The sequence below is a fragment of the Terrapene carolina genome, unplaced genomic scaffold, assembly GCF_002925995.2.
Source record: "Terrapene carolina triunguis isolate 2854851 unplaced genomic scaffold, T_m_triunguis-2.0 Scaffold55, whole genome shotgun sequence".
Taxonomy (NCBI): Eukaryota; Metazoa; Chordata; order Testudines; family Emydidae; genus Terrapene; species Terrapene triunguis.
Window position 1 is genome coordinate 1,268,539 of NW_020664406.1, and position 23,833 is coordinate 1,292,371.

At 39.3% G+C, this 23,833-nt stretch overlaps 2 protein-coding genes across 2 annotated transcripts in view; one reads left to right on the forward strand and one right to left on the reverse strand.

Annotated features, from left to right (window-relative positions):
- LOC113407915 (uncharacterized protein C6orf201 homolog) overlaps nt 1-10,547 on the forward strand; it is a 25,814-nt gene extending 15,267 nt beyond the window's left edge. The window contains exons 3-4 of the mRNA XM_029913208.1: nt 1,334-1,517; nt 10,264-10,547. Coding sequence (XP_029769068.1) covers nt 1,334-1,517; nt 10,264-10,525 — 446 coding nt within the window. The 3' untranslated portion in view covers nt 10,526-10,547. The remainder of the gene's footprint in view (nt 1-1,333; nt 1,518-10,263) is intronic.
- LOC112118946 (enoyl-CoA delta isomerase 2, mitochondrial) overlaps nt 10,509-23,833 on the reverse strand; it is a 16,655-nt gene continuing 3,330 nt past the window's right edge. Inside the window, exons 3-9 of the mRNA XM_026658775.2 lie at nt 22,542-22,727; nt 21,739-21,808; nt 18,301-18,403; nt 16,233-16,353; nt 13,270-13,359; nt 11,880-12,023; nt 10,509-10,849 (exon numbers count right to left, since the gene is read on the reverse strand). Of these exons, the coding sequence (XP_026514560.1) occupies nt 10,694-10,849; nt 11,880-12,023; nt 13,270-13,359; nt 16,233-16,353; nt 18,301-18,403; nt 21,739-21,808; nt 22,542-22,727 (870 nt within the window). The 3' untranslated portion in view covers nt 10,509-10,693. The remainder of the gene's footprint in view (nt 10,850-11,879; nt 12,024-13,269; nt 13,360-16,232; nt 16,354-18,300; nt 18,404-21,738; nt 21,809-22,541; nt 22,728-23,833) is intronic.

Consider the following 23,833-nt stretch of genomic DNA (forward strand, 5'->3'; position numbering starts at 1 on the left):
TATTCCTGTAAATCCCCTGTCTAAATTCTTCTAAATGCAACAGATAAATGTCTCTCTCTTCATTCTCACTCCTTGTGCTGTGGACTATTGATATTCATCTTCATGCGTAGTTTTATTTCTGCTCCACTTTTTTGGTCTTTCTTCTCTACAGCTGTGCCTTAGTCTCTGCATTAGGGAACAAGCATCTAACCATGTGAATTTAGTGATAAGATTGATGACATGCTTAGAAACCAAATTAGTGGGAAAACCTTACATGAATTCATGGAAGACTGTTACTTGAACCTAGTCGGACATATTAAGGAAAGCTCTTACTCTAGCAAGCCAAATTGAGTTAGTTATTAATAATGCAAAGATGGTTGCTGAGGGAAATACTTATTAGGACAGGTCCAGAAAGCAGAATTCAAACAGGACAAGTGACGTTTAATACTGCTGCTTAAAGTATCATTGCTACAAGCCAAAAAATCCCAAACTTATATTCGGATTTCATTTCATTTGCTTGCAGCCATACCACTTAGGTCTGTAAAAACAACAAGGAGTCTGGTGGCACCTTAAAGACTAACAGATTTATTTGGGCATAAGCTTTCGTGGGTAAAAACCTCACTTCTTCAGATGCAGCCGAAGAAGTGAGGTTTTTACCCACGAAAGCTTATGCCCAAATAAATCTGTTAGTCTTTAAGGTGCCACCAGACTCCTTGTTGTTTTTGTAGATACAGACTAACACGGCTACCCCCTGATACTTGGCACTTAGGTCTGTGATCTCCTTAGTACTTACAAACTAAACAGGGTCAAGCCAGGTTAATACTAACCTAGATGCTGCTGAAAGTGGTGTTGCTCACTCAGTGTAAAGCTTCCCCTGTTGTCAGTACAGTACAATACATTAGTCTGGTATAGAGGGGCTCTCAGCTACTAGAGGTGCTGTCTTCAACATAAAATAGAAGAAAAAGTTTCCAACTACTTCTGGTTATTAAAAATTGTAAGATGGCACTTTTCATGACAGGCATCAGTCCTGGATAGATTTAAGAGTCTCTGCCAACACAGCCACTCCATATAAAGAAGCAGATTCTGTGCTGCAATAGATTATTTTAAATATGTTTGAGGGCCAAGATTTTCAAAAATGACTAGTGATTTTTGGTGCCCAATTTGTGACACTTTAAGCGGTCCTGCTTTCCAAGGAGCTGGTGCACAGTGCTTTCTGAAAACTGGGCTCTCTTTAAGGTGTCACAAGTTAGTCCCCCAAACACTGAGGCAGCTAAAATCACTGTTGGTGACAAAAAATCTTGGCCAAGAGAACTGAAGGTTCTATATTTTTAATTTCTCTCTTGCTTGAGTTCAGGTTTCCACAGCTTCAGCTTTGAAAATCTTTTAACTGGTAAGGGGCTACACCGTGAGCTTTATCTTTCACCAGAGCCAGACCACGTACCACTCTGGAAAAGAAATATTTCCAACAGGCTTGCTGAGAAATACAGGCAATTCAGATTGAACATCAAGGACACCCCGATGTCAGCAGTAATTGTAAGGTAAAACTCATCAGTCTTATCCTTTCAGGATACTGTAGACAGAGATACCACTTTAACAGTGTGATTATATGTGGGGATATAGCTAGGAAAGCTATTTTAGGAGGTGTTATGGGCCAAATTTTGCTCTCACTTATACTAATGTAAAACAGAAATAAGTCAGTGGAGTTACTCCAGTTTTAGACGAGCAAAATTTGGCCTCATTGTGGCAGTTTTATCTTCCTTTTGCACCTATACAATATTTTATTTTTGAACTCCAAGCTTTGCAACTCTGACCAGAAAGCTTTTACTGTAGTATTTTGAGGGGCATGTTACCTTTCAAGTTGGCTGTGTTTTCCAAATGATTTTCCAATCACACACTATTCTGATATCAGGATCCTCTTTCTAGGAAGCTTTTATTTGTTCTGAAGTCTACTCTTGGACACCCATATCCACTGTCCAGTGTGTGAACCAGGAACTTTTGCACTTCTGCGAGTTATGGAAGAGAGGAGACAGCCATGTCTTTCCAAGCACACTCATTTCCTTGAGCAACTAATTCCTTGCTCTCTTGAGTAAGGGCAGTGTTTGCAATTAGCCTCCCAACAAGGACCACTGGACAAGGCATTAGCATGACTAAAGGGCATGACTGTGAAATCTTAACACTGCAGTTTTTCCAGCCACCTGGCAAGTTGCCCCTCAGGATCCTAAATCTAAAGCATCATTGCAGAGATGCGAGGTCTGCCCTGACCAGACCACAGATTTCCTTCAGTACAAATGGTGAAAATGTTCTATAGATTTAACCGCTGCCAAGAGTTTATTTCAGGTGGGGAAATAATTTCTCTCTGGAGAAAGATAAGCCACCACCCTCTCAAGTCCTTTGTTTTCTTGGGTCAATATTAACCCCAATCAGTAAGCACTGCTATCTGCATCCAATATGAAAAGGGTTTTGAAATATGGATAGGCCAAGACAGGAGCTGTCACGAACACCCTTATCACCCTGAAAAGTACATTCTGCTGACCACTGAAATGTTTTCCCTTTCTCATCCACTCTATGTAGTGATTTTGCAATATAAGCAAATCCACAAATGAACCTTCTGTATTAGGAGAAGGGCCCTACAAAACTGCAGATGTGCGATTGTCTGAGGAGTTAGCCAGTTCTGCATAATCTCAATTTTCTTTGGTTTCTATGGAAATCTCGCACACCCCAAACTACCTGTACACCCAAGGTAAATTACCTCTTTTTGGAACAACTTGCATTTCTTTTGATTCAATTTTAGATTGGCAGCTTTAATCTTCTCACAGATCACTTGCAAATATATCCGTTCCTGTTCAAAGATTTTAGCAGCAGGATATCATCTAGGTATGGCAAACTGATGGAGAATGGCATGCCATAGAATACTCTGTCCATTCACTTCTCAAAAGGGTGATGCATTGCACAAGCTAAAAGTCATCAATTGCCACAGGGAAAGCAGTTTTCCCCCGTTTTTTGGATCCACTTCCACTTGCCAATACCACTTTTAAAACCTAGTGTGGAAAACTATATAGAACCCACTAGAGCATCCAGAGTATCACCTATTCATGGTAATGGATAAGTGTCCTTTAAAGTGACTTAAATTAATTTTCTGTTGTCCACACACAATCTGGTGCTATCATCTTTGTCTTAACCAGAACTTTGGGTATGGCCCAAGGACTGGTTGAAGGCTCAGCTATGCTTTCCTGATATAGGCCATTGAGGAAATGTAACCACTCTTTTCTCTTTGCTATTGGGAAATGATGAAGTGGCTGCGTAACGGGTCATTTCCCCTCAGTATCAATCTTACGCTGGCCCAGAACAGTACTACTTTTCTCTTTGTTGGACTAGGAGGACTCCTGGTTCCTAACAGAAAGTCCCTTAGACTGTTCTGCTGCTCCTCATTGAAATGTTCCGGCAGAATGCTGAAACAAGACCAACAAAAACTGCATCCCTTCCCCTTTGTAGCTTTCCTTCTATACCAGCATTTCCAGATCCACTGGTTCACATTTTGCAACCATGGTTCCTGTTTTTACTGTTTTTCAGAAACATTCAGCAAACAAACACAAATGTATTCCTGCTTCAGATTCACAACAGCTTTAGCCGCTAAGATTTCCCTGAGAATCTGGATCTCAAAGCAGGTCACAACCACTCCTCATCTTTCTCTTGATGTAAAGTTACCACAGCATATAGCTGTTATTACTGTTTCTGATCCTGGAAGCAGGACAACTTGTTAACGGCAAACCAATTGCCTACATATCATTTTCCTCACCTGAGCCACATCTGTAAAGGGAATTTCCAGACTGATTTTGTAACCCTAACCTTGTAAGACCCCATTCTTGGCATTTATTACACTGTTATTAAGCTATAATGAAGTCCAAACCTTCTGGTCCATGGCAGTCAGGTTGCTGGTCACTTCATCAAGCCATCTTGCCATTCCAGACGAGGAGCTCTGCAAGTGGACTTCCCAATCTATTGAGACACTTTGTAGTTCCTGCTCCAAAAGAGATTTCATTTCCACCTGCAAGTCATTTCTCAGCTCGGTGGAACAGAAGATAGTCTGCCATCATGCTACAACGTACAATACTGTCAAATCTCTGATGGGAGCTCCCAGGCAATCCAGCAAAGTACTGAACAGGATGAGGTTTTACAGGCAACAAAACTGTTCAGACTTCAGGGTTGGCCAGAGGTTACTCCTGACTCTCAGGTGAGGGATGAGCAAGACAGGATTTTGTTCAAAGGGAACCAAGCAGTAATCCTAACAGTTTTAAGAGCTGACATCTTCGGATGGATACACACTTCACACCTGGGGTATAGACATGCCTGACACGCGTCAGGAAATGTGTATACACATTGACCAAGTATGAATTGAGAGCATACATGGAGCAGTGCGAGGTGTGCAAAGAGTGTAGTGATCAATAGACGGAGATGCTACAGCCTCATTAAATCCCAACCCAACCCTAGGAAAAGGTCGGAATAGATTGGTTTCCTTTTAATGACAGGAACGACATGGTCATAGGAGATTTTAACTCCAATTTCTGAGAGGTGGACTATCTAGAGGACTCCGGCAAGAACTATGATCCAGAAATTGAAGGTACATTTTACAAGATGTGGCATATCTGACACACTGTTCTCAGACAATGGGCTACTAGAGCAGAATTCAAATGATTCAGCACCAAATGAGAATCTGAGCACAAGATAGCTTCCCCCCCGCCCCCCGAGTACCCACAAAGCAACAGAAAGGCAGAGTTGGCTTTAAAAACAGCCAAGAGATTGATGGCAGAGGCAAAACAGATAGAAAGGGATCCATACCTGGGAATGTTGGACCATTGAAATAAACCCTCCCAGGAACTAGCTAGTAGCCCAATAACAGAGACTTATGGGTTGGAGAACTAAGACCCTGCTTCCCATGAAGGATAGTTTGCTGCAGCACAGCAGAGTAACAACAGGCAGCACACAACAGCACTTATGAGAATGCCAAGCTAAGCAGGCAGCCCTCCACTACAAAAGAGCCAGAGACTTGAGCCACTATGCACACGTCAGCAGCTCTGGGTCTAACCATCAAATAGTCACACAAAGCAAAGGCCACAGGCAACAGTCCAAGCTGCAGTGGGATACAGGTCATAGGAGGTAGCTACAGACTCAGAACAATAGCGGAGATGAAACTGAAGACAACTGCTAAATAGTGGCAGACAGCAGGGGCCAAAGGCCAGGACTAGTGGGATGTACAAAGAGCCTCAGACATCAGCTGGCCTGAGGAAGGAGGGTCAGAAGAAACAAGATATATGAGCAATACACAGCACTATAGTATGCCAGTCAACTGAATGAAGGCATCAATAGGGTGGAAGCAAGTTCCCTGCAAAAGTCATAACACAGACAAGAGTGGGAGATAGAGTCGAAGACCAGCACACTTGAAGGACTGAGGCTTACGTACTAGTATCCTCTGGCCCCAGCAAACGCTGGCTTGCACGAAAGAGACAACAACAAAAATTGTTAAGAAGGAAAGATGTAGCAGCTAGGGCTGTTGATTAATCACAGTTAACTCACGTGATTAACTAAAACAAATTAATCGCTATTAAAAAAATTAATCGTGATTAATCGCAGTTCTAATCGCACTGTTAAACAATAGAATACCAATTGAAATTTATTAAATTTGGATTTTTTTTACATTTTCATATATATTGTATCCTGTGTTGTAATTGAAATCAACGTGTATATTATTTTTGATTAGTTTATCATTTGTACAGTGCAAATATTTGTAAAGAAATAGTATTTTTCAATTCACCTCAGACAAGTACTGTAGTGCAATTCGTCATGAAAGTGCAACTTACAATTGTAAATTTTTTTTTGTTACATAACTGCACTCAAAAACAAAACAATGTAAAACTTCAGAGCCTACAAGTCCACTCAGTCCTACTTCTTGTTCATCCAATTACTAAGACAAACAAGTTTGTTTACATTTACAGGAGATAATGTTGCCCTCTTCTTATTTACAGTGTCACCAGAAAGTGAGAACAGGCATTAGCATAGCACTTTTGTAGCTGGCATTGCAAAGTATTTATGTGCCAGATATGCTAAACATTTGTATGCCCCTGCACGCTTCGGCCATCATTCCAGAGGACATGCTTCCATGCTGATGATGCTTCTTAAAAAAATGTTAATTAAATTTGTGACTGAACTCCTTGGGGGAGAATTGTATGTCCCCTGCTCTGTTTTACCGGCTTTCTGCCATATATTTCATGTTATAGCAATCTCGGATGAGGACCCAGCACATGTTCATTTTAAGAACATTTTCACTGCAGATTTGACAAAATGCAAAGAAGGTACCAATGTGAGATTTCTAAAGATAGCTACAGCACTTGACCCAAGGTTTAAGAATGTGAAGTACCGTCCAAAATCTGAGAGGGACGAGGTGTGGAATATGCTTTCAGAAGTCTTAAAAGAGCAACACTCCGATGCGGAAACTACAGAACCCAAGCCACCAAAAAAGAAAAATCTACCTTCTGTTCAGGGCTGGCGCAACCCATTAGGCGACCTAGGCGGTCGCCTAGGGCGCTACAATTTGGGGGGCGGCGACCACGGCAGTATTTCGGCAGCAGGACCTTCTGCCGCTTCTGTGGGGGGTGGCAGAAAGGTGGCGGCGCTCCTGCTTCTGCTGGTGGCATCTGACTCAGATGATGAATCATGCATCAGTCCGCACTGCTTTGGATGGTTATTGAGCAAAACCCCTTATTAGCATGGACACACGTCCTCAATCAATGGTGGTTGAAGCATGAAGGAACATGTGATCTTTAGTGCATCTGGCACATAAATATCTTGCGACGCTGGCTACAACAGTGCTATGCAAACGCCTGTTCTCACTTTCAGGTGACATTGTAAAGAAGAAGCGGGTAGCATTATCTCCTGCAAATGTAAATAAATTTGTGTCTGAGTGATTGGCTGAACAAAAAGTAGGACTGAGTGGACTTGCAGGCTCTAAAATTTTACATTGTTTTATTTTTGAATGGGTTTTTTTGTACATAATTCTACATTTGTAAGACAACTTTCATGATAAAGAGATCGCACTACAGTACTTGTATTAGGTGACTTGAAAAATAGTATTTTTTCTTTTTTACAATGCAAATATTTGTAATAAAAATAAATATAAAGTGAGCACTGTACACTTTGTATTCTGTGTTGTAATTGAATATATTTGAAAATGTAGAAAACATCCAAAATATTTAAATAAATGGTATTCCATTATTAACAGTGCGATTAATCACGATTAATTTTTTTAATTGCTTGACAGCCCTAATAGCAACCAGCATGGAACTTGGAGGGAAGAGCACAGGTTGCAGAAGGAAAATGTGGTGGAGGCACCATGAACACACTTCTTATGCATGTGGGCTAGAACGCTAGCTGCAGTATCTCTGAATAAAGAGAGTCAGTTTAGTTTTAGAAACATGGTGTCCCTTCATGTTATTACTCAGCATTTGGTACATGAAAATTTCTACATCCTTTCCTGCAGACTTCCTGATTCCTCTCATTTGAGAGGTTTAGATGCCATGGTGGTCTCAACAGACATGCTGTGCTGGAAGCTGCTGCAACCAGCTTGCTCATCATTAGAAAAGGTGTTTTCCAGCAACCTTGCTGCAAAGCCCCAAGCTCAGAATCCAGTAAGCTGAAAGGCTCCCAATTCATGTGATTGATGCACCTCTTCGCCTAGCTATCAGGTAACAATCAGCACATGGTGCTATAGGTACAGGACTATTTTAAACACAACTGGCTTGTGGTTTTTTTATAACAATAAACAGGCTGAGAAGAACAATTATCTACCCTCTAAAAAGCTGCATCAGTAGTTCAGTTACAGCTTCCTGCTGTCTTTGGCTCGGATGACTTAATAAAAACATAATCCCTTGCATTAGTTTTGACTTTACACTAGCTAGTCTGTGCCCTGTTTCCCCAACACGATTGCTGGCACAAATGTACAAAGTTTTCCCCAACTGTGCCATTCTGTCTCATTCTAGTATAGAGGCAACAGTGAAATTTGCAAAAAGCAGGGGTGGGGGAGCCCTAAGCATATCAGAAAACTGACCACTTCATATTACAAAAAAGCTGGGGTGGTCATATGCAGATATCTGCAATTACATCCCTGCGCTCCAAAGCAGTTCAAGTGTTTGACCTACCAGTCTTCACAAGATCCTTTTAAATCGTATGATCCTTGAACAAGTCAATGGAATTGTGATGAGCCAGGACTCCTGCAGCCAACAGATTTTCTGGGGCATATAATGCTACAGATGGTTTCCTGTTATTCCTGTTGGAGAATCTGAAGACTCGCCAAGTGACCGGTTTTATAATAGCAGAGCGCTCCAGTGGATATAATATGCAATTAGCTATCAGTTACGCTTATTTGCAAAAAGGTTAGCAGCTCTAACGCACTCTTGCTCTACCAATCAATTTTGCTTTCCCTACAGAAACTATTGCTAGGGTGGTGAAGAATTTGGCTCTGGCTTGCTCAGCTGGGGAAGGAGGATCAGACAAAAAGAGAAAGGGCACTCTTTTGCTTCAGTTCTGTTAAATTGAGTCTTTTATATCACAATAACTTATTAACATAACACCCATTAGTCATTATGACTTCATACATGTGGTCAAGATTTTGACATAATAGGAAAATGTGCAGTTGCTTGTCAAAGAGACTAAGTACATCAACTTTATTATTTTTAAATACTGTTAATTATAGTTATGCATGAAGGCAACTTTCTTGTCTGTTGAATTCCCTTGTCTGCAATGTTTTTTTGTTTTTGTTTTTTTAAAGTGAAATTTATGATAAATTAGCAGGACCTCTCTAGTTCACTCCCTTCTCCCTGTTCCTTTCCACGTATTTCAGTACCACTTAAATGGACCAAATTCATCCCGTTGTAACTCCATTGCCTTCAGTGGAGATACATCAGGGATGAATTTGGCTCGGTATATTTATAGTGTTACGGTTATGATAAACTAACAAGAGGCTGGAAATTAAGTGAAGGCCAGTGCGCCTGTCTCATGTGCTTTTACCAAGTATCGAGGCAGAGATGCACAAGAATTTAGAGCAGGTATGTCAGGCTACATTTTGTTGGCATGTCACAATCATATAATTTAAGGCTTGTTGATGTTTTCTAGAACAGACAAGAAGAATTTTTTTCAATCTACCTATGTTGCTGAAACCTTTGATTATTAAAACAAATTACTTTCCACCTTTAATGCCATTTACTTTTTGCACTTTGTTCATCTTATGTGCTAAAACTACACAGCAGTTTCTTTGAATCTCACGAGACAGCTCAATGCTGTTGTATATGGTTTCAAACCCCTCAGGAAACTGGATTTGTTCAAAATACACTGGGTAAAATCCTGTTCCCACTTCAGTCAGTTAACTTAAAAGAAGTTAATGGACAAAATCCTGGCCACATTTTTAAATCCATGACATCATTTTCTGTTGTAGTTAGGATTCGTAATTCCCTTTAAAAAACAACTACATATTGGGCCTAAATTAAGTGCATTTCACCCTCTATGAAATGTGTCCTTTTAAGATACAAGTCTTGAATAGAAGGAATTAAGACTCCTCAAAATGCCATCAGACATTTTTATAATTATATCTTTCCTGAACACAATCAAGTTGAATGAGCCGGTTTGTGCCTGCAGTTGACAAAGTTATTCTCACATAGCATTACTAACAGCTACTGATAAGCAAATGGCTAGGGAGCTTGTCCTAGCCTGGACAGTCAGAATGAGGCATGTGGTTGACTGTATAATGGTTTCATCTAAAGTGTGGATTCAACAGTGGCCATACTGGTCACAAATAGGCATGGAAACATTGCCTGTAGGTCACATGCTGAGATCTGCCAGAGCAGCAGCTTGCAATGCAGGATGTGCTGCCCTGATAATATGCAGATATGCAACCACTTTTTCTATTCTCTTTTGAAAATACCAGATTTGAGCTTTACAGCATTTTAAAAAATCTCCTGCAGTTTCAAGCTTTTTAGTGCTCCAGCCTTAGGCAAGAGGTTATTTCTAACATTGGAAATAAATATAAAACGAGAAGATCTCTATAATGCCTGCCAGGTGAACATCTTTTAAACAACAGTATTCACTTGGAAGCCCAAGAAATAAGGTAACATCAACAAAACCTCAGGGAATTATTTAAAGTAATAGGACCTTTTCCCTTCATGTCACTCTACCAAAGCAATAATGAGCTGCAATTAATATTTATTTTATACTTATACAATATTTCATTTTTTGTATTAGATGGATAAAAAGAAACATATTAGCATCATATGACTATCACTCAGTTATCCAAGAACTATCAAGATTCGGTGCTATTGAATCCGTGACACCTTCTGGAAGACAAACAGCTGTAGTTATATTCAAAGACATCATTTCAGCATGTAAAGCAATGAACGCTTTCCCAGCCAATGACCCAGGCAGAAGGATCCAATGTGTTTGGCATCACAAATTCATGTCTGAATACAGAATGTCAGGCCACAGAAAGATAAAACTTACAAGTTAACATTTTTATTAAATTGTTTCTATATAATAATTAATACAGTAATAATCAACATCAATAAAAAGGCACAACTAGGATTTACCCCCCCAAATGAGTATTCACTTATTAAAATCCTTTCAATGACGATAAACAGATGAGCTCCAGGAGTTTGATCTTCACCAACAATAAAAATTACAGTTTTGATTTCTTCCCAAAGAAGCTCATAATAGCATTCATGCATTCGTCAGATAACCACCTTTCCCTGAGGAGTTCACACTCTTGACAGTTAACTGCATGCAGCTTCTCCTTTTCCACACCTCGTATTAACTGCTTTGACAGAGCCAAAGACTGGGAGAAGAAAAAACAAAACAAAACAAAAGCTCACAATTTGGGATGCATACATAGTACAAGTTATGTTATTCTACACATTCCCTCAGCTCAGCATTCTGAAAAGTAGCATGTGAGAAGCACTCAATATGCAGTATCTAAACTGAACTGTAGTCCAGTTAGATTTTTAATTTAATTTGGCATTTTACACAGGGGCCTCTGTTTTAACTGCTGCTAAGACTACTTAGTAGGGTGTGGTTTCAGGAGGAACAATACATCCATCCAGTCAATGCCCAGAATGTGTGTGGACAGACAAGAGTGAATTGGGAATTTGTTAGACTACCTGCAGCTCCAAATATAAATTGAGTTTTATAAACTGCTGGTATGAGAGTGTATTATGAGACCAGCTCATTATGTTTTTCTACACATTTCCAAGCAGTCAGAAAAGAGATGGACTATGGATGTAGGTTATTTTCTTTTCGGGAGAGAAATGTGTGTGCAGAGATTCAGGATTTTTTTTCTGTAGGTAGTTTGTTGGTTTGTGTAGTAATCCACTTTTGAAGGTGCTGAAGGTACCACTCCTAGGTAAGTCAGTAAAATGAATATCCCGCATGACAGCAGTTGTAGCAAACTTGTAACTATTAAATAAATAAAAAAAGCTGTTGAAACCAGTATCTCTGTAAACCCTGCAGGAGTTAGCATCCAAGGCAAATGCACATAATTTTCAAGCTCATTTAACAGCTCATTTCTTAAAGGTACTTGAATGAAAAGTGATGAGCCATAAATGCAAGTGCATCTTGCCAACTTCAACCAGGATAGCCTCTGGGACTGAGGCAACTGTGACATTAATTCCTGGAGGGAAAACCATAGGAACAACCAAGCTTGAGAACACCACTTAGGTTGAGGTTTGTTATTTTTTCAATTACCAATAAAGCCAAACCCCAAAATGGTAAGTTTGGACTCTATATAGTACCCTGTTAAAATGTCTGCTCATAAGAGCGGGAACTCTCTCTTGTTACAGGCTGTATATACACAATTTTAAAATACTAACGTTTTTGGGGAGATTTGCATAAGCTTTAAGTCTTATCCAAACTTCCTTTTCAAAAGTCCAGTCAGGGAAAACCTCAGTCACAAGTCCCTGGGCATATGCTTCCCCTGCAGTCAACTTCTTGTTAAAAAGAAGCATCTCGTTTGCCTACATGAAAGAAAACAAAAGGCTGTCAATCTAATAAAACACAAGAATTAAGAAACTAGAAAGAAAAATAGAGAAACATAAACCTCCATTTTACAATGCTCCTTTTCATAGTAGAAAAGGAAACTTAAATGTTGCCCGTTAATTTCTGTTCTCTGGAAAGGGTTTGGCCATAGGTATGCACTGAGGGATTGCATCCCAGAGCATTGTGGGTAGCTGTACAGCTGTCAGAGAATCTGGCACAGGAAGGGCCGTCCCCTCTAAGATCATCCCAGATTAGCTAATGTCAAAACTAATTGTTACTTACTCAGCTATTCTAAATTCTCCAGAACAGGGACTGGCACTCTGTAAATTGCTAAAGAGATAATCCTTGTCTTCCTAGTGACTATAAAGCACCCATTTCCCTATGTACTGTACAAAATCGTCATAATTTATATTGAGAAATGTTGTTAACATAAAGGCGCAATATATACCTGATACAGCTATTTAAAACTGCCAGAACTATCACTGTGGCATACCTAAATAACAGCTATTGGGAATTATGCAACTATAATAGGAAGATAAGAGCTGCTCTATTTTGATTGTGTGCATTTAAGCCTTTTTATTGGATTTTTTTTATTCCTACTGCAGGCTCAGAAGAGAGAAATGCCTGAGTCTGTGGATAGGAGACTAACAAATAACTCAGCCATTACCAGGTAGTAGAGAAAGGTTCTGGAATTTGTGAAAAAGCTTCCTAACAAAACTGAGGAAAGACTGAATATATAGTTTTCCCAAAGGTTCAGCAGGAGTACCTACAACTACTGCTCCCTGCCTGACAGAGGTGCTCAGCTGAGGGGTGCTTTTTAGTGCAATATCCTTCCTGACAACTTTACAACTGCCCTGGCACTGCTGGAGGAAAGATGCAAGCCCTCAGTGAAAGCTGAGACACATGATTTGGGGGGAAAAGGGGAGAGAGAGAGAAAGGTTGCATACCTTTGGCTGTGGATTTTTTTCTTTAGTTTTGATATTCAGTTTTCTCTTTATTTCAGTGCCCATGATGCTACTATTTGACTACTTTCCTCATGTTTAAAAAAAATGAAAGTTTTATTAAGCAGAGTGCAAACCACAATGGGAGTGGGCTCCATTTAAACGACTCTCCCACAGTCACCCTTCTCACTCATGTAGCTGGATGGCACTACTGAGGAAAACTGGAGTTCAGTTAACCTAGGCGGAAAGCACTGAGTTAAAGTACAGACTTGTGTTCTCTTACCTTGGATAAGCCCATTATCTTTGGAAACATGTAAGAAGAACATCCTTCTGGACTCTGGCCGAGTTCACTAAATGGGGTGTGAAACGTGGCCTATTAAAGAGTAAATCCAACTTTAAAGTGAGGACTCAAACATTAAATTAGTCATTTTAAATAGAAGAAAAATACTAGAGTCTAGTTTTTATGTTAAAGTCTTGACTACAATGGAGTTGCACCAGAGATTAATTTGATCCATTACCTTTACAGGCTTTAAAACACAATTTAGTAACATGGGTGTTCACCCACACCAATCCTGAAGGGGTTAAAGGTAGGTTAGATGGGCCAACTAAACACATAGGCTGCACCTAAAGGGAAACTAGGGATCAATAAAGCTTAATTAAGGATGAAGCTCACCTGGGCAGGAACAGGTGGGGGCGCTTATAAAGCTAAGAAGCTGAGAACAGAAGGGGGAGAGGGGGAAACTGCGTGTAATCAATCACTTTCTGACAGAAGGGAGGTTTGTCAGATTACAGAGTCCAGCAAGAAGCCAAAGGGGGAAGCAGTCATAGGGAGAAGAGGAAGCTTAGATGGGGGCAAACCCAGAGGTACCAGAGGATAGAATGAGGGAGTAGGACAGAGCCTAGGGAAGTAGTAACCAGGGCTGGGAGCAAGTAGATCATAGTGCAGAGCACAGGGTCCCTGGGCTGGCACCTGGAGTCATAGGTGCTGGAACTAGGGGTGCTACTGCAACCCCTGGCTTGAAGTGGTTTCCATTACATACAGGGTTTATAGTTTGGTTCAGTGGCTCTCAGCACCCCCACTATACAAATTGTGCCAGCACCCCCGCCTGCAGTAGAGGGCAGGCCCGGGTTCCCCATCAGCCACTAGGAAAGAGGCACAGTCTTGGACATAGAACAGGGGACTGCCTGGAACTGCAGAGAGAGCTTGTTCAGAGAGACACAGAGACCTCTGCAAGGGGAGAACTAAAGTGACACCACCTAATAAGGAATCAATAATGGTATAACAAGCTCATTTACAGGAGACCCAAGGCAGGAACCAAGAGTTACAAAGGGCCCAATTCTGGCAGTGAATTTTATGCACAGAGTGCTTGCAGGACTGGACCCTAAATTTGACTACTGAAAGCCTTTTGGAAAAAACCACCCCTAACTAATACGTATGTGCAACACTTTTCCATACAGAATATTTACATACATTTCCCCCAGAAGTTCAATAGTGTAAATAGCATAAAGACATGCAAAAATATCACTTCTGAACACACCAGTTCTTAATTTACAGTAATACAGATAAGTTGTCTGTAAAGGATCATGGCTTTTTTTTTTTTTTTTTTTAAACATTGTAAGACTTTTCTCCCCACTTAAATTCTATTACACACTTGCTTCAGAGCTGAAACCTTGAACATTTTAATAAAGAAGTTATGGCAAAAGTGCACAATGTGATGTCACACATTACCCTAAACTAGCTCCAAGTTAAAACTCATTTACAGGGTTAAAAAAAATTGAACTGCTGGATTTCACTGAGTATCTCCTATTTTAAAAACATAAATGTACATGCAAATTGAGTATGAATCTCAAATTTCTGCCAAGTTTCCAATACCGCCCTCATTGTAATAAAAGGCTGGGCACCTCTACTCTATTACAAACAGTTATACGGTGAGACAATTAAATAAGGTTTCATTTAAAAAAGACGTATTGTATACTAATTTGTGCATGTAACATATCGAATCTTAGAATGATGAACTACTATCCAACAGATTGGCAGAAAAAAGTTTGATTGATATAAATGCTGAAGCAACAATCTGAGACTGGTACTCATTAAGAATTACTTTTTTAGCTCAGCAGGTAATAGGTTGTCTTAAAACAAAACAAAACAAAAAAAACGTAGAGTTTTTATATCTTAGGTTTGCCTCAAATACGATGTGGATTCATTTCTCTTCCAAAACTTCTTTTCTATCTGAGTATGGACCTTCTGTACCATTAGATAATGGCAATAAATATGCCAGCCATGTAAATTTGAGTGAACATCTCTCTCATTTTATTAGCATGGGGTATCACATTCAGTTTAAAATTTATCTTCTACTCATACCAAACCTGGACACAGCTTCGAGCACCATTATAGGACTCAGTTTTTGTACAATATCAAATGTGAGATGGTAACAATACATAATTTGTTCTATTTAATGTTTATCAGATTTTTGTTGGGGAAGTTCAGCAAAGGAATCTGGCAATTCAGGGTTTGCTGCCACAGCTTCCTTGGCACAGAGAACAGTAAACCAAATAAACAAGACAAAACCATAAAATTCTCTGTTCCACACAAGATGTTTAAGGGTATAGCACAGAAATAATATCTCTTGTTTGAGGAATGAGAAAATGGGCCTCAAGACCAGAGAGAATATCAATTCTGTAGAAGCGGTAAACAAATGAATGGCAGATGCTTCCTATTTTGTGAAGTAACAATCTATATTGCGTATGTATTTGGATTTTATGTCAAGCTTTAGCATAGCTCTTTGTATAGTAAATTTGGTAATCTCAGCCATCTCTGCTCTGACTAAAGAAAAGCTGTCATGAGGTTTTAAATTATGCATTTGGTAAAGTTAGTTTATTGTATTCCGATTCTCTAATGGCATTGGTTATAGTGGGTTAAAAATAGTCTAATTGTTAACAAACTCATTAAAAGCATAATTTCACATCATCTACCCTTTACTGTGCCAACATGTAATGACTTTTTTCTTCAATAGAGCTCATATCGAGTCTCATTGTTCTTGGTGGCTGTGTTCAAATTACAGGCCATATCGACATGACAAATATCATGGGTGTAAGAACATCAGTTTAGTTACACTAGCGCAAACCCCTACTGTAGGTGGGCTGCACTCATGCAAAGCTTACCTTGGTAAATTTCATTCCCACAAATGTCTAATGTAGACAGGGATTTACAAACACTGATTGAAATCAGCCATGCAATTTACGTACCCTGTCGGTAGCATACACAATGTCAAAGAGTCCAAGAAGAGTTACAGAGATTCCAACAGCTGGACCATTCACCACTGCAATCAATGGCTTAGGGAAATCAATAAAATGCTTGACAAAGTTCCTGGAGAGGGGAAGGAGCAGAATTTGTCAGGATGACACATTAACTTTTGATGAGGAAGACCAGTCTTTTGCAAAACTTAAGACTAGTTACATAGTCTATGTTTGTGTAATGCTGTACTATGAAAGGTATGGTTTCCATCTTTCCCAATGTCCATTAACAAAGAACACAAAAATCTATGTTAAATACCTACACTGCCTCTCCAGCTAGGATTCACAGGACATGTTCAGTGCTAGTTTATTAAAAGGTGAACTGCAAATCAAATGATGAAAATGCCATCCATTCCCTTCAGAAACAGGTAATAGACAAGCTAAGACGGACAGGAAGCACATCATTGTTTAATAACGCACATTTCTCCCCATACACCCCATTTCCATTCTTGAGATAGTCATCCCTTCTTCAGCTGTTTAGCTTCTATTCTGCCATGATGACCCAGCATGCTCCAGGAGCCTCACTTCCACTTGTCGATACAGGGTCATGTAAGGGTGTTCTATTATATTCTACACAATTATTTTATATCCTGAAGGGTACAACACATGTTCGTTTTGGGATATCAGCAGCATAATGAATACAAGGGCACCACAAGAGTAAGAGGGAGAAGGCCTGACAGAACTTGAAAGAAAAAACAAACAGGTGAAATTTTAGGTATTGTGCTGAATCCCCTACTTAGCATGATTAATGGGGGGCATTTACCACATACTGAGGTAAAAGAAGTTTACAAAATAGATCTGGGTCTTGTTATCTCTTGGGGGGAAAACTGAGGTCCACAGGCCACTTGCCTAAGTGAGGACACAGTCCTGCAGCCCTTCACTTGCGGTTTATCTTTAAATATTGGATAGAAAGCAGCAGGTACCTACCTACTTTAAGGTTTTCTAGTGTGCATTACTGTAGTATCTGATGCTTCAGTCAGGAATCCAAAGCAAGAGTATTTCCCAAGTTTCCATCCAGGGCCGGCTCCAGGCACCAGCTCAGCAAGCAGGTGCTTGGGGCGGCCAAGGGGAAGGGGCGGCACGTCGGGCTTTTCGGCCGCAATCCAGCGGCGGGTCCCTCGGTCCCTCTCGGAGGGAAGGACCTGCCGCCGAATTGCCGCTGAAGAAGAAAGCGGCGTGGTGGAGCTGCCGCCGATTGCGGCTCCCCCCACCCGCCGCTTGGGGCAGCAAAAACCCTGGAGCCGGCCCTGTTTCCGTCTCAAATTTATAAGCACACAGAAGCAATGGTGAAGGTAAAAGATCTCCTAATCCTCTTTTTGCTTAAAATATATATCAGTTTCTGCCTGTTCTAAGATCTATTCCAGCCACAGTGTCATCCCACATACCTGCCCTATATTTGTCCTGCATCTTACTGCACTGTATTATCTCCCAATCTACCTTAAGACTGTAAACTGTAATTTTTTACTGTTCAACGTATAGGGAAAAAGTATGATCTTGTAGTGAAGGCACAAGACTGGGACTCAAGAGATGTGTTCAGTTCCAGGCCTAGTCTACACTAGAAAAAGTTTGCTGGTATAGCTACATGAGCAAACCCTCCTCATAGAGATGTAGCTTATATCAGCAAAAGAGTGCTCTTGCTGATATAGCTTCTACCTGTCTCCTCAACAAAATAAGCTATATTGTAAAAAACTGCATCTACACTAGAGCTTTTGCCAGTACAGAAATGTCATTTTAAAAAATAAAAATCCCACAGTCATCCCTAACTGACATTACTATACTGGCAAAGGTTTCTAATGTAGACCTGCCTCATTTCCTAATCTGTAAAATGTGGTTAATACTTCCTTTCTCCCACTCTTGTCTATGTACATTGTAAACTCTTTGAGACAGATCTCTCTTACTATGTGTATGTACTACACAGCCCTACTCTTGGGTGGAGCCTGTAAGCCTGAGTTAAATCAAGTAAATAATATCCTACCCTTTACAGTAGTGTATGCACATACAATATAAAAAAAATTCTTACTCGAGTAATACTGCACCATCTTTTGCCATCTTCTCTATTGCACCGGATGGGATATTGGTAAAGTTATTCAGGTCATTTCCACTACAGTAATAATCCCCATTTCCTGCAGACAAATAGGCAAAATAAAGAAACTGAAGCTTTCTTCTCATGTTTAGAAGAGAAAACTTAACTTTAGACATTTAGGTTAAGTAATTAAGAAGTCGCTTCAAAGCATAAACAATTCCTTGTTAAAGGATATCTTCAACCTAAAAATATTAGTTCTGATATTTTTAACCTATTATTGTTACCAGTAATGCCTAGGAGCAGTGAAAATGAAAGTTAGGGGTAAAAATATTCAGTTTACTTTCTGCATCTGATCACGCTTTGTGAATAGCCAGTTTCACTGTTTCCACTGCATAGTAAGTCAGCTTCCCCTGTCTGTATGGGTCTTTCACACAGCAACAAAGGAGAGAAAATACATTTAAAAACAAATAGGAAAATACAATTACAGATTTTTCCTCTCCCCTCAAAACTGACAGGGGAATCTAAATTATTTAACTAAAAAACAAAACCCTAAGTTTCATGTTGTGTCCCTTTAAAACAAACAAACAAACAAACAAGACAGTAATCTACAGTGAAGACTACAAAGACTAGCATCTTACAATACAAGGCTATTGAGGACACAATTTTCACACAGGAAGGGTGTGGTTAAAAGTTACAACACATTGACTGGATGATTCTTTCCTGTTTCTAGAACATACTATATTCTATCATGATGGCTGAAGGCTCCAATCCTGTAAACATTTAAACACATTCATAACTCTGTGCCCAAGTAGTCCTTTTAATTAATCAGTGGCATAAAGGTATGTACGTAAGTATTTGCAGGATTGAGCCCCCACCAGTTGTTATGGTTCTCCGAGAATACCACCCAGATTCCACAGTGATGGGTGGCCTATAAATGCCAACAAGAACTACCTTTCTTCCCGTTTTAAGGGTAGTACGAGCAAAGTTACTAGTATTGGTACAAAACCCAGTATCTTGAATGTGTGTTGAAAAAGCAAATTTTAAAGATGGACATGACACACTCAGGGCTCACAGACTATATAAGAGAAGTTAAGATTTTTTAACTGATCACTAGAAAACATAAAAGTGTCGTTTTTCTCTTAGCTTATCAAGAACAGTTATTTCTACTCTGTTGATACATAACTAAACTGTGACTACCACAGAGAATTTAAAAAAAAAAAAAAAAAACACCCAAACCCCAAGAGCAACACCCCTATGCTGGAGATGCGGTATGCAAATTGTACAAATATATCAAAATTGATATTTTCCAGTATCTTTCACAACTTAGCATCTCAGAAGGATATTTAGAGGCAGAAGGAAGTGCAAATCTTATAACATTATCTTGAAAGGATTCTGCTGAGACACTTTGGAAAAAAATTCATCATGCAATTAATCACACTGTTAAACAATAATAGAATACCATTTATTTAAATAGTTTTGGATATTTTCTACATTTTTAAATATACTGATTTCAATTACAACACAGAATACAAAGTGTACAGTGCTCACTTAATATTTATTTTTTATTACAAATATTTCCACTGTAAAAAACAAAAGTATTTGGTGAATTAAAAAATACTATTACAAGTACTGTAGTGCAATCTCTTTATCATGAAAGTTGAACTTACAAATGTAGAATTATGTACAAAAAATAACTGCATTCAAAAATTAAACAATGCAAAACTTTGGAGCCTGTAAGTACACTCAGTCCTACTTCTTGTTCAGCCAATTGCTCAAACCGGTTTGCAGGAGATAATGCTGCCCGCTTCTTGCTTACCACCTGAAAGTAAGAACGGGCGTTCGCATGGCACTGTTGTAGCCGGCGTCACAAGATATTTATGAGCCAGATGCACTAAAGATTCATATATCCCTTCATGCTTCAACCACCATTCCAGAGGACACACATCCATGCTGATAACAGGTTTTGCCCAATGACCATCCAAAACAGTGCGGACTGATGCATGTTTCATCATCTGAGTCAGATGCCACCAGCAGAAGGTAGGTCACCTAATGGGTTGCGCTGGCCCTGAGCAGAAGGTAGATTTTCTTTTTTGGTGGTTTGGGTTCTGTAGTTTCCGCATCGGAGTGTTGCTCTTTTAAGACTTCTGAAAGCATATTCCACACCTCGTCCCTCTCAGATTTTGGACGGTACTTCACATTCTTAAACCTTGGGTCAAGTGCTGTAGATATCTTTAGAAATCTCACATTGGTACCTTCTTTGCATTTTGTCAAATCTGCAGTGAAAGTGTTCTTAAAATGAACATGTGCTGGGTCCTCATCCGAGATTGCTATAACATGAAATATATGGCAGAAAGCCGGTAAAACAGAGCAGGGGACATACAATTCTCCCCCAAGGAGTTCAGTCACAAATTTAATTAAAACATTATTTTTTTAAGGAGCGTCATCAGCATGGAAGCATGTCCTCTGGAATGGTGGCCGAAGCATGCAGGGGCATACAAATGTTTAGCATATCTGACACGTAAATACCTTGCAATGCCAGCTACAAAAGTGCCATGCGAATGCCTGTTCTCATGCCTGTTCATCATTTTCAGGTGATGTTGTAAATAGGAATGGGCAGCATTATCTCCCATAAATGTAAACAAACTAGCGACTGGCTGAACAAGAATAGGACTGAGTGGACTTATAGGCTCTAAAGTTTTACACTGTTTTGTTTTTTAATGCAGTTACGTAACAAAAACAAACTATATTCGTGAGTTGCACTTTCACCATAAAGAGATTGCACTATAGTACTTGTATGAGGTGAATTCAAAAATATTATTTCTTTTGTTTGCCATTTTTACAGTGCAAATATTTGTAATAAAAAATAATATAAAGTGAGCACTGTCTACTTTGTATACTGTGTTGTAATTGAAATCAATATATTTGAAAATGTAGGAAAACATTCAAAAACATCCAAAAATATTTAATAAATTTCAGTTGGCATTCTATTGTTTAACAGTGTGACTACAACTGTGATTAATCACGATTAATTAACTTTTTTGAGTTAATCGCGTGAATTAGCTGCGATTAATCAACAGCCCTAGGAAAAAAGAGGAAGGAAGTGTTCTTATTTTAGTTTCCTTGTTTACACACAGTTCTGCCTTAGTCTGCTAATGGTTATCTAGTTCAATGGTGCACAAACTGGGAGTTCTTGGGGGGAGGAGGAGGGGGGGAGGAGGTGTGAAGAAACTTCAGCCTTTCGCTCTTTCAGTAAAATATACAAATATCACTTTTCACAGCAGACTTACTAGCACCCCATTGCCACCCTTACTTCTGTGCTGCTGGTGGCGGCAGCACACCAGTGATCTGTCAACATTATATTTAGGCATAAGGTAAAATTCATCTCTTCAAAAAAAGAAAAATAAATTTTGTTGAGAAGCCCGTGAAACGTGATACCTGTTATTACAGTTATGACTGAGTCATCCTTGGCAGCTTCTTCAAGTGCTTGAATAATTTCTCTATACATCTATGTAAAAGAAGGATTAAAAAAAGAACATAAGAAAAAAAAACGTGATGTCACAAAAGAAAACCCATTTCACAGTCTTTGAAATTAACCACAGTAGAGTCTTTCTGCAGTTTACAGTCTCAGTTTAGGGTAGGATTTAGGTCAACACTAAGAGCTTTTGAAAAAATCAAAACCTTAAAAAGCTGTTCATGCTAGCAAGGTGGTTAGTTTTTGTACATCAACTCAAAGCTAAAGAACAGATTGAAATGGAAAACAAATGAGACAATGAATAGCAGCAGAAGAATTACATAAATTGTTTGAAAGAGCAGGGAAATGGAGGACATGCCAGAACTGGAGGGAAAATAAAAGTCAGCGCTCTGCTTTTGAAAACACACCACTAAGGCATTATGCTGAGGAGACAAATACCAAGAAGAAGAGCAGCTGCTGCTTTAGGCTATGATTGGGCATTAGCAAAGTATATTCTTCGAAGTTACTTCACAAAAATGTAGCTGCTCAGCGTTTGTCCACGTGCATCACTATAGCGAACTGTGGGTCTCATCTGCTCGGTGCTGAAGGTTTCGACTCCCATTGGCTTCAATGGGAGTAGAGGAAGTCAGCATCTCATAGGATTGGGCCCACAATATTTGAAAGACACTCCAAAAAGTTGTTATAAAACTTCACCACAACATGTCAGCAAAACCAGGCTTTTAACCTGATGTAAGAGAATATTTAACCCTAATGTCAATGTCTTTACCTGTGTGGTGATAGCATTTTTCTTCTCAGGGCGGTTTAGCATTATCTTAGTGATGTTGTCTGTGGTGGTAACCTGTAGGGTTTCATATCCATGTTTGCTGTCAGGAGTAGTATCTTTCACCTGGATAGAAGACTTAGAAGAGACCAAACTTGACACAAGGTCAACATATTTCTGTCTGGCATTGTCCTGTGGTGAGGAAAACGCAAAAATATTATTAAACAATGCTGGAGTCCAGCTCAGTCTCCTCTGCTTAGTGCAATGATGAACTGAAAATAGGATTTCCTTCTCAGTGTAAATCAAACTAGAAAAATCTGTTTAAATGGAAGTTATGTTCATCAAGGTGACCAAGCTGCAAATAAGGACGTTTACTGAATGAACACTTTGTATGTTTTGTGTCTCATGAGAGCAATGGCAGAGGTTTTGATGGTGTTGAGCATTGCCAGTTTGAGGGGGAAAATATCTGTTTTGAAAATCCTTATGGTAGAATATGCTAAAGGCAAGGATTGTCACTTGGTTTTCCAGATTTGGGAGAAGAGGGCTCTCAAGGTATTCTATACTGAGACACACATTGGGACAGTCCTTCAGCAAAACAAAAATTTTATTTCAGAATGCAAGTACTGATGGAAAATAAAATGCCAGAAAAGGAGGCTAAGACATTTTAAACAGTAAGCTACAGACATGAAAGAAAACTAAATATTTAGCTGAAACATAAAAAACAGTGTAAAGATGAATAAGAATACTGTAAATTCTTGGGTGTCTCACAAATTATTATCCTGAATGAAATGCTGCCTTTGAACATTAGCATAACTGCTAGAGAATCTCCATTTCTCTATATTTGAACTTCAAGAATGGATTATTCTCTAGTAATATGAGTTGTTCAGCTCATTCTACAGGGTGTAGAGAGCCCATTTTAAAACAACCATCTACAAACACCCACACACACATTTTGTAGCTCTTATAGTTTCATCAGAGAACTGCTTTTCTATATGCATCAGTCTTTTATTTTGATAAGATTGCCCAACATCCATATGTAAAATCTGATATCTCAAATCTTTACACTTGGTAATCCGAGTTCTTTTATGGAGAGATAAAAGTCTGTTCATTCTAGGGTGCAAGAACGACTCAGACTTGCTCTTCTCTCACTCTAACAGGTGTCTTGAGAATAAACATTTAATTACAAGTGGTAACCTTCCAAACAGAAAGATTTACCAATAACAATGATCAGGGCATAAGACTGGTCAGCTAAAACAAACAAACAAACAAACAAACAAACAAACAAACAAACAAACAAA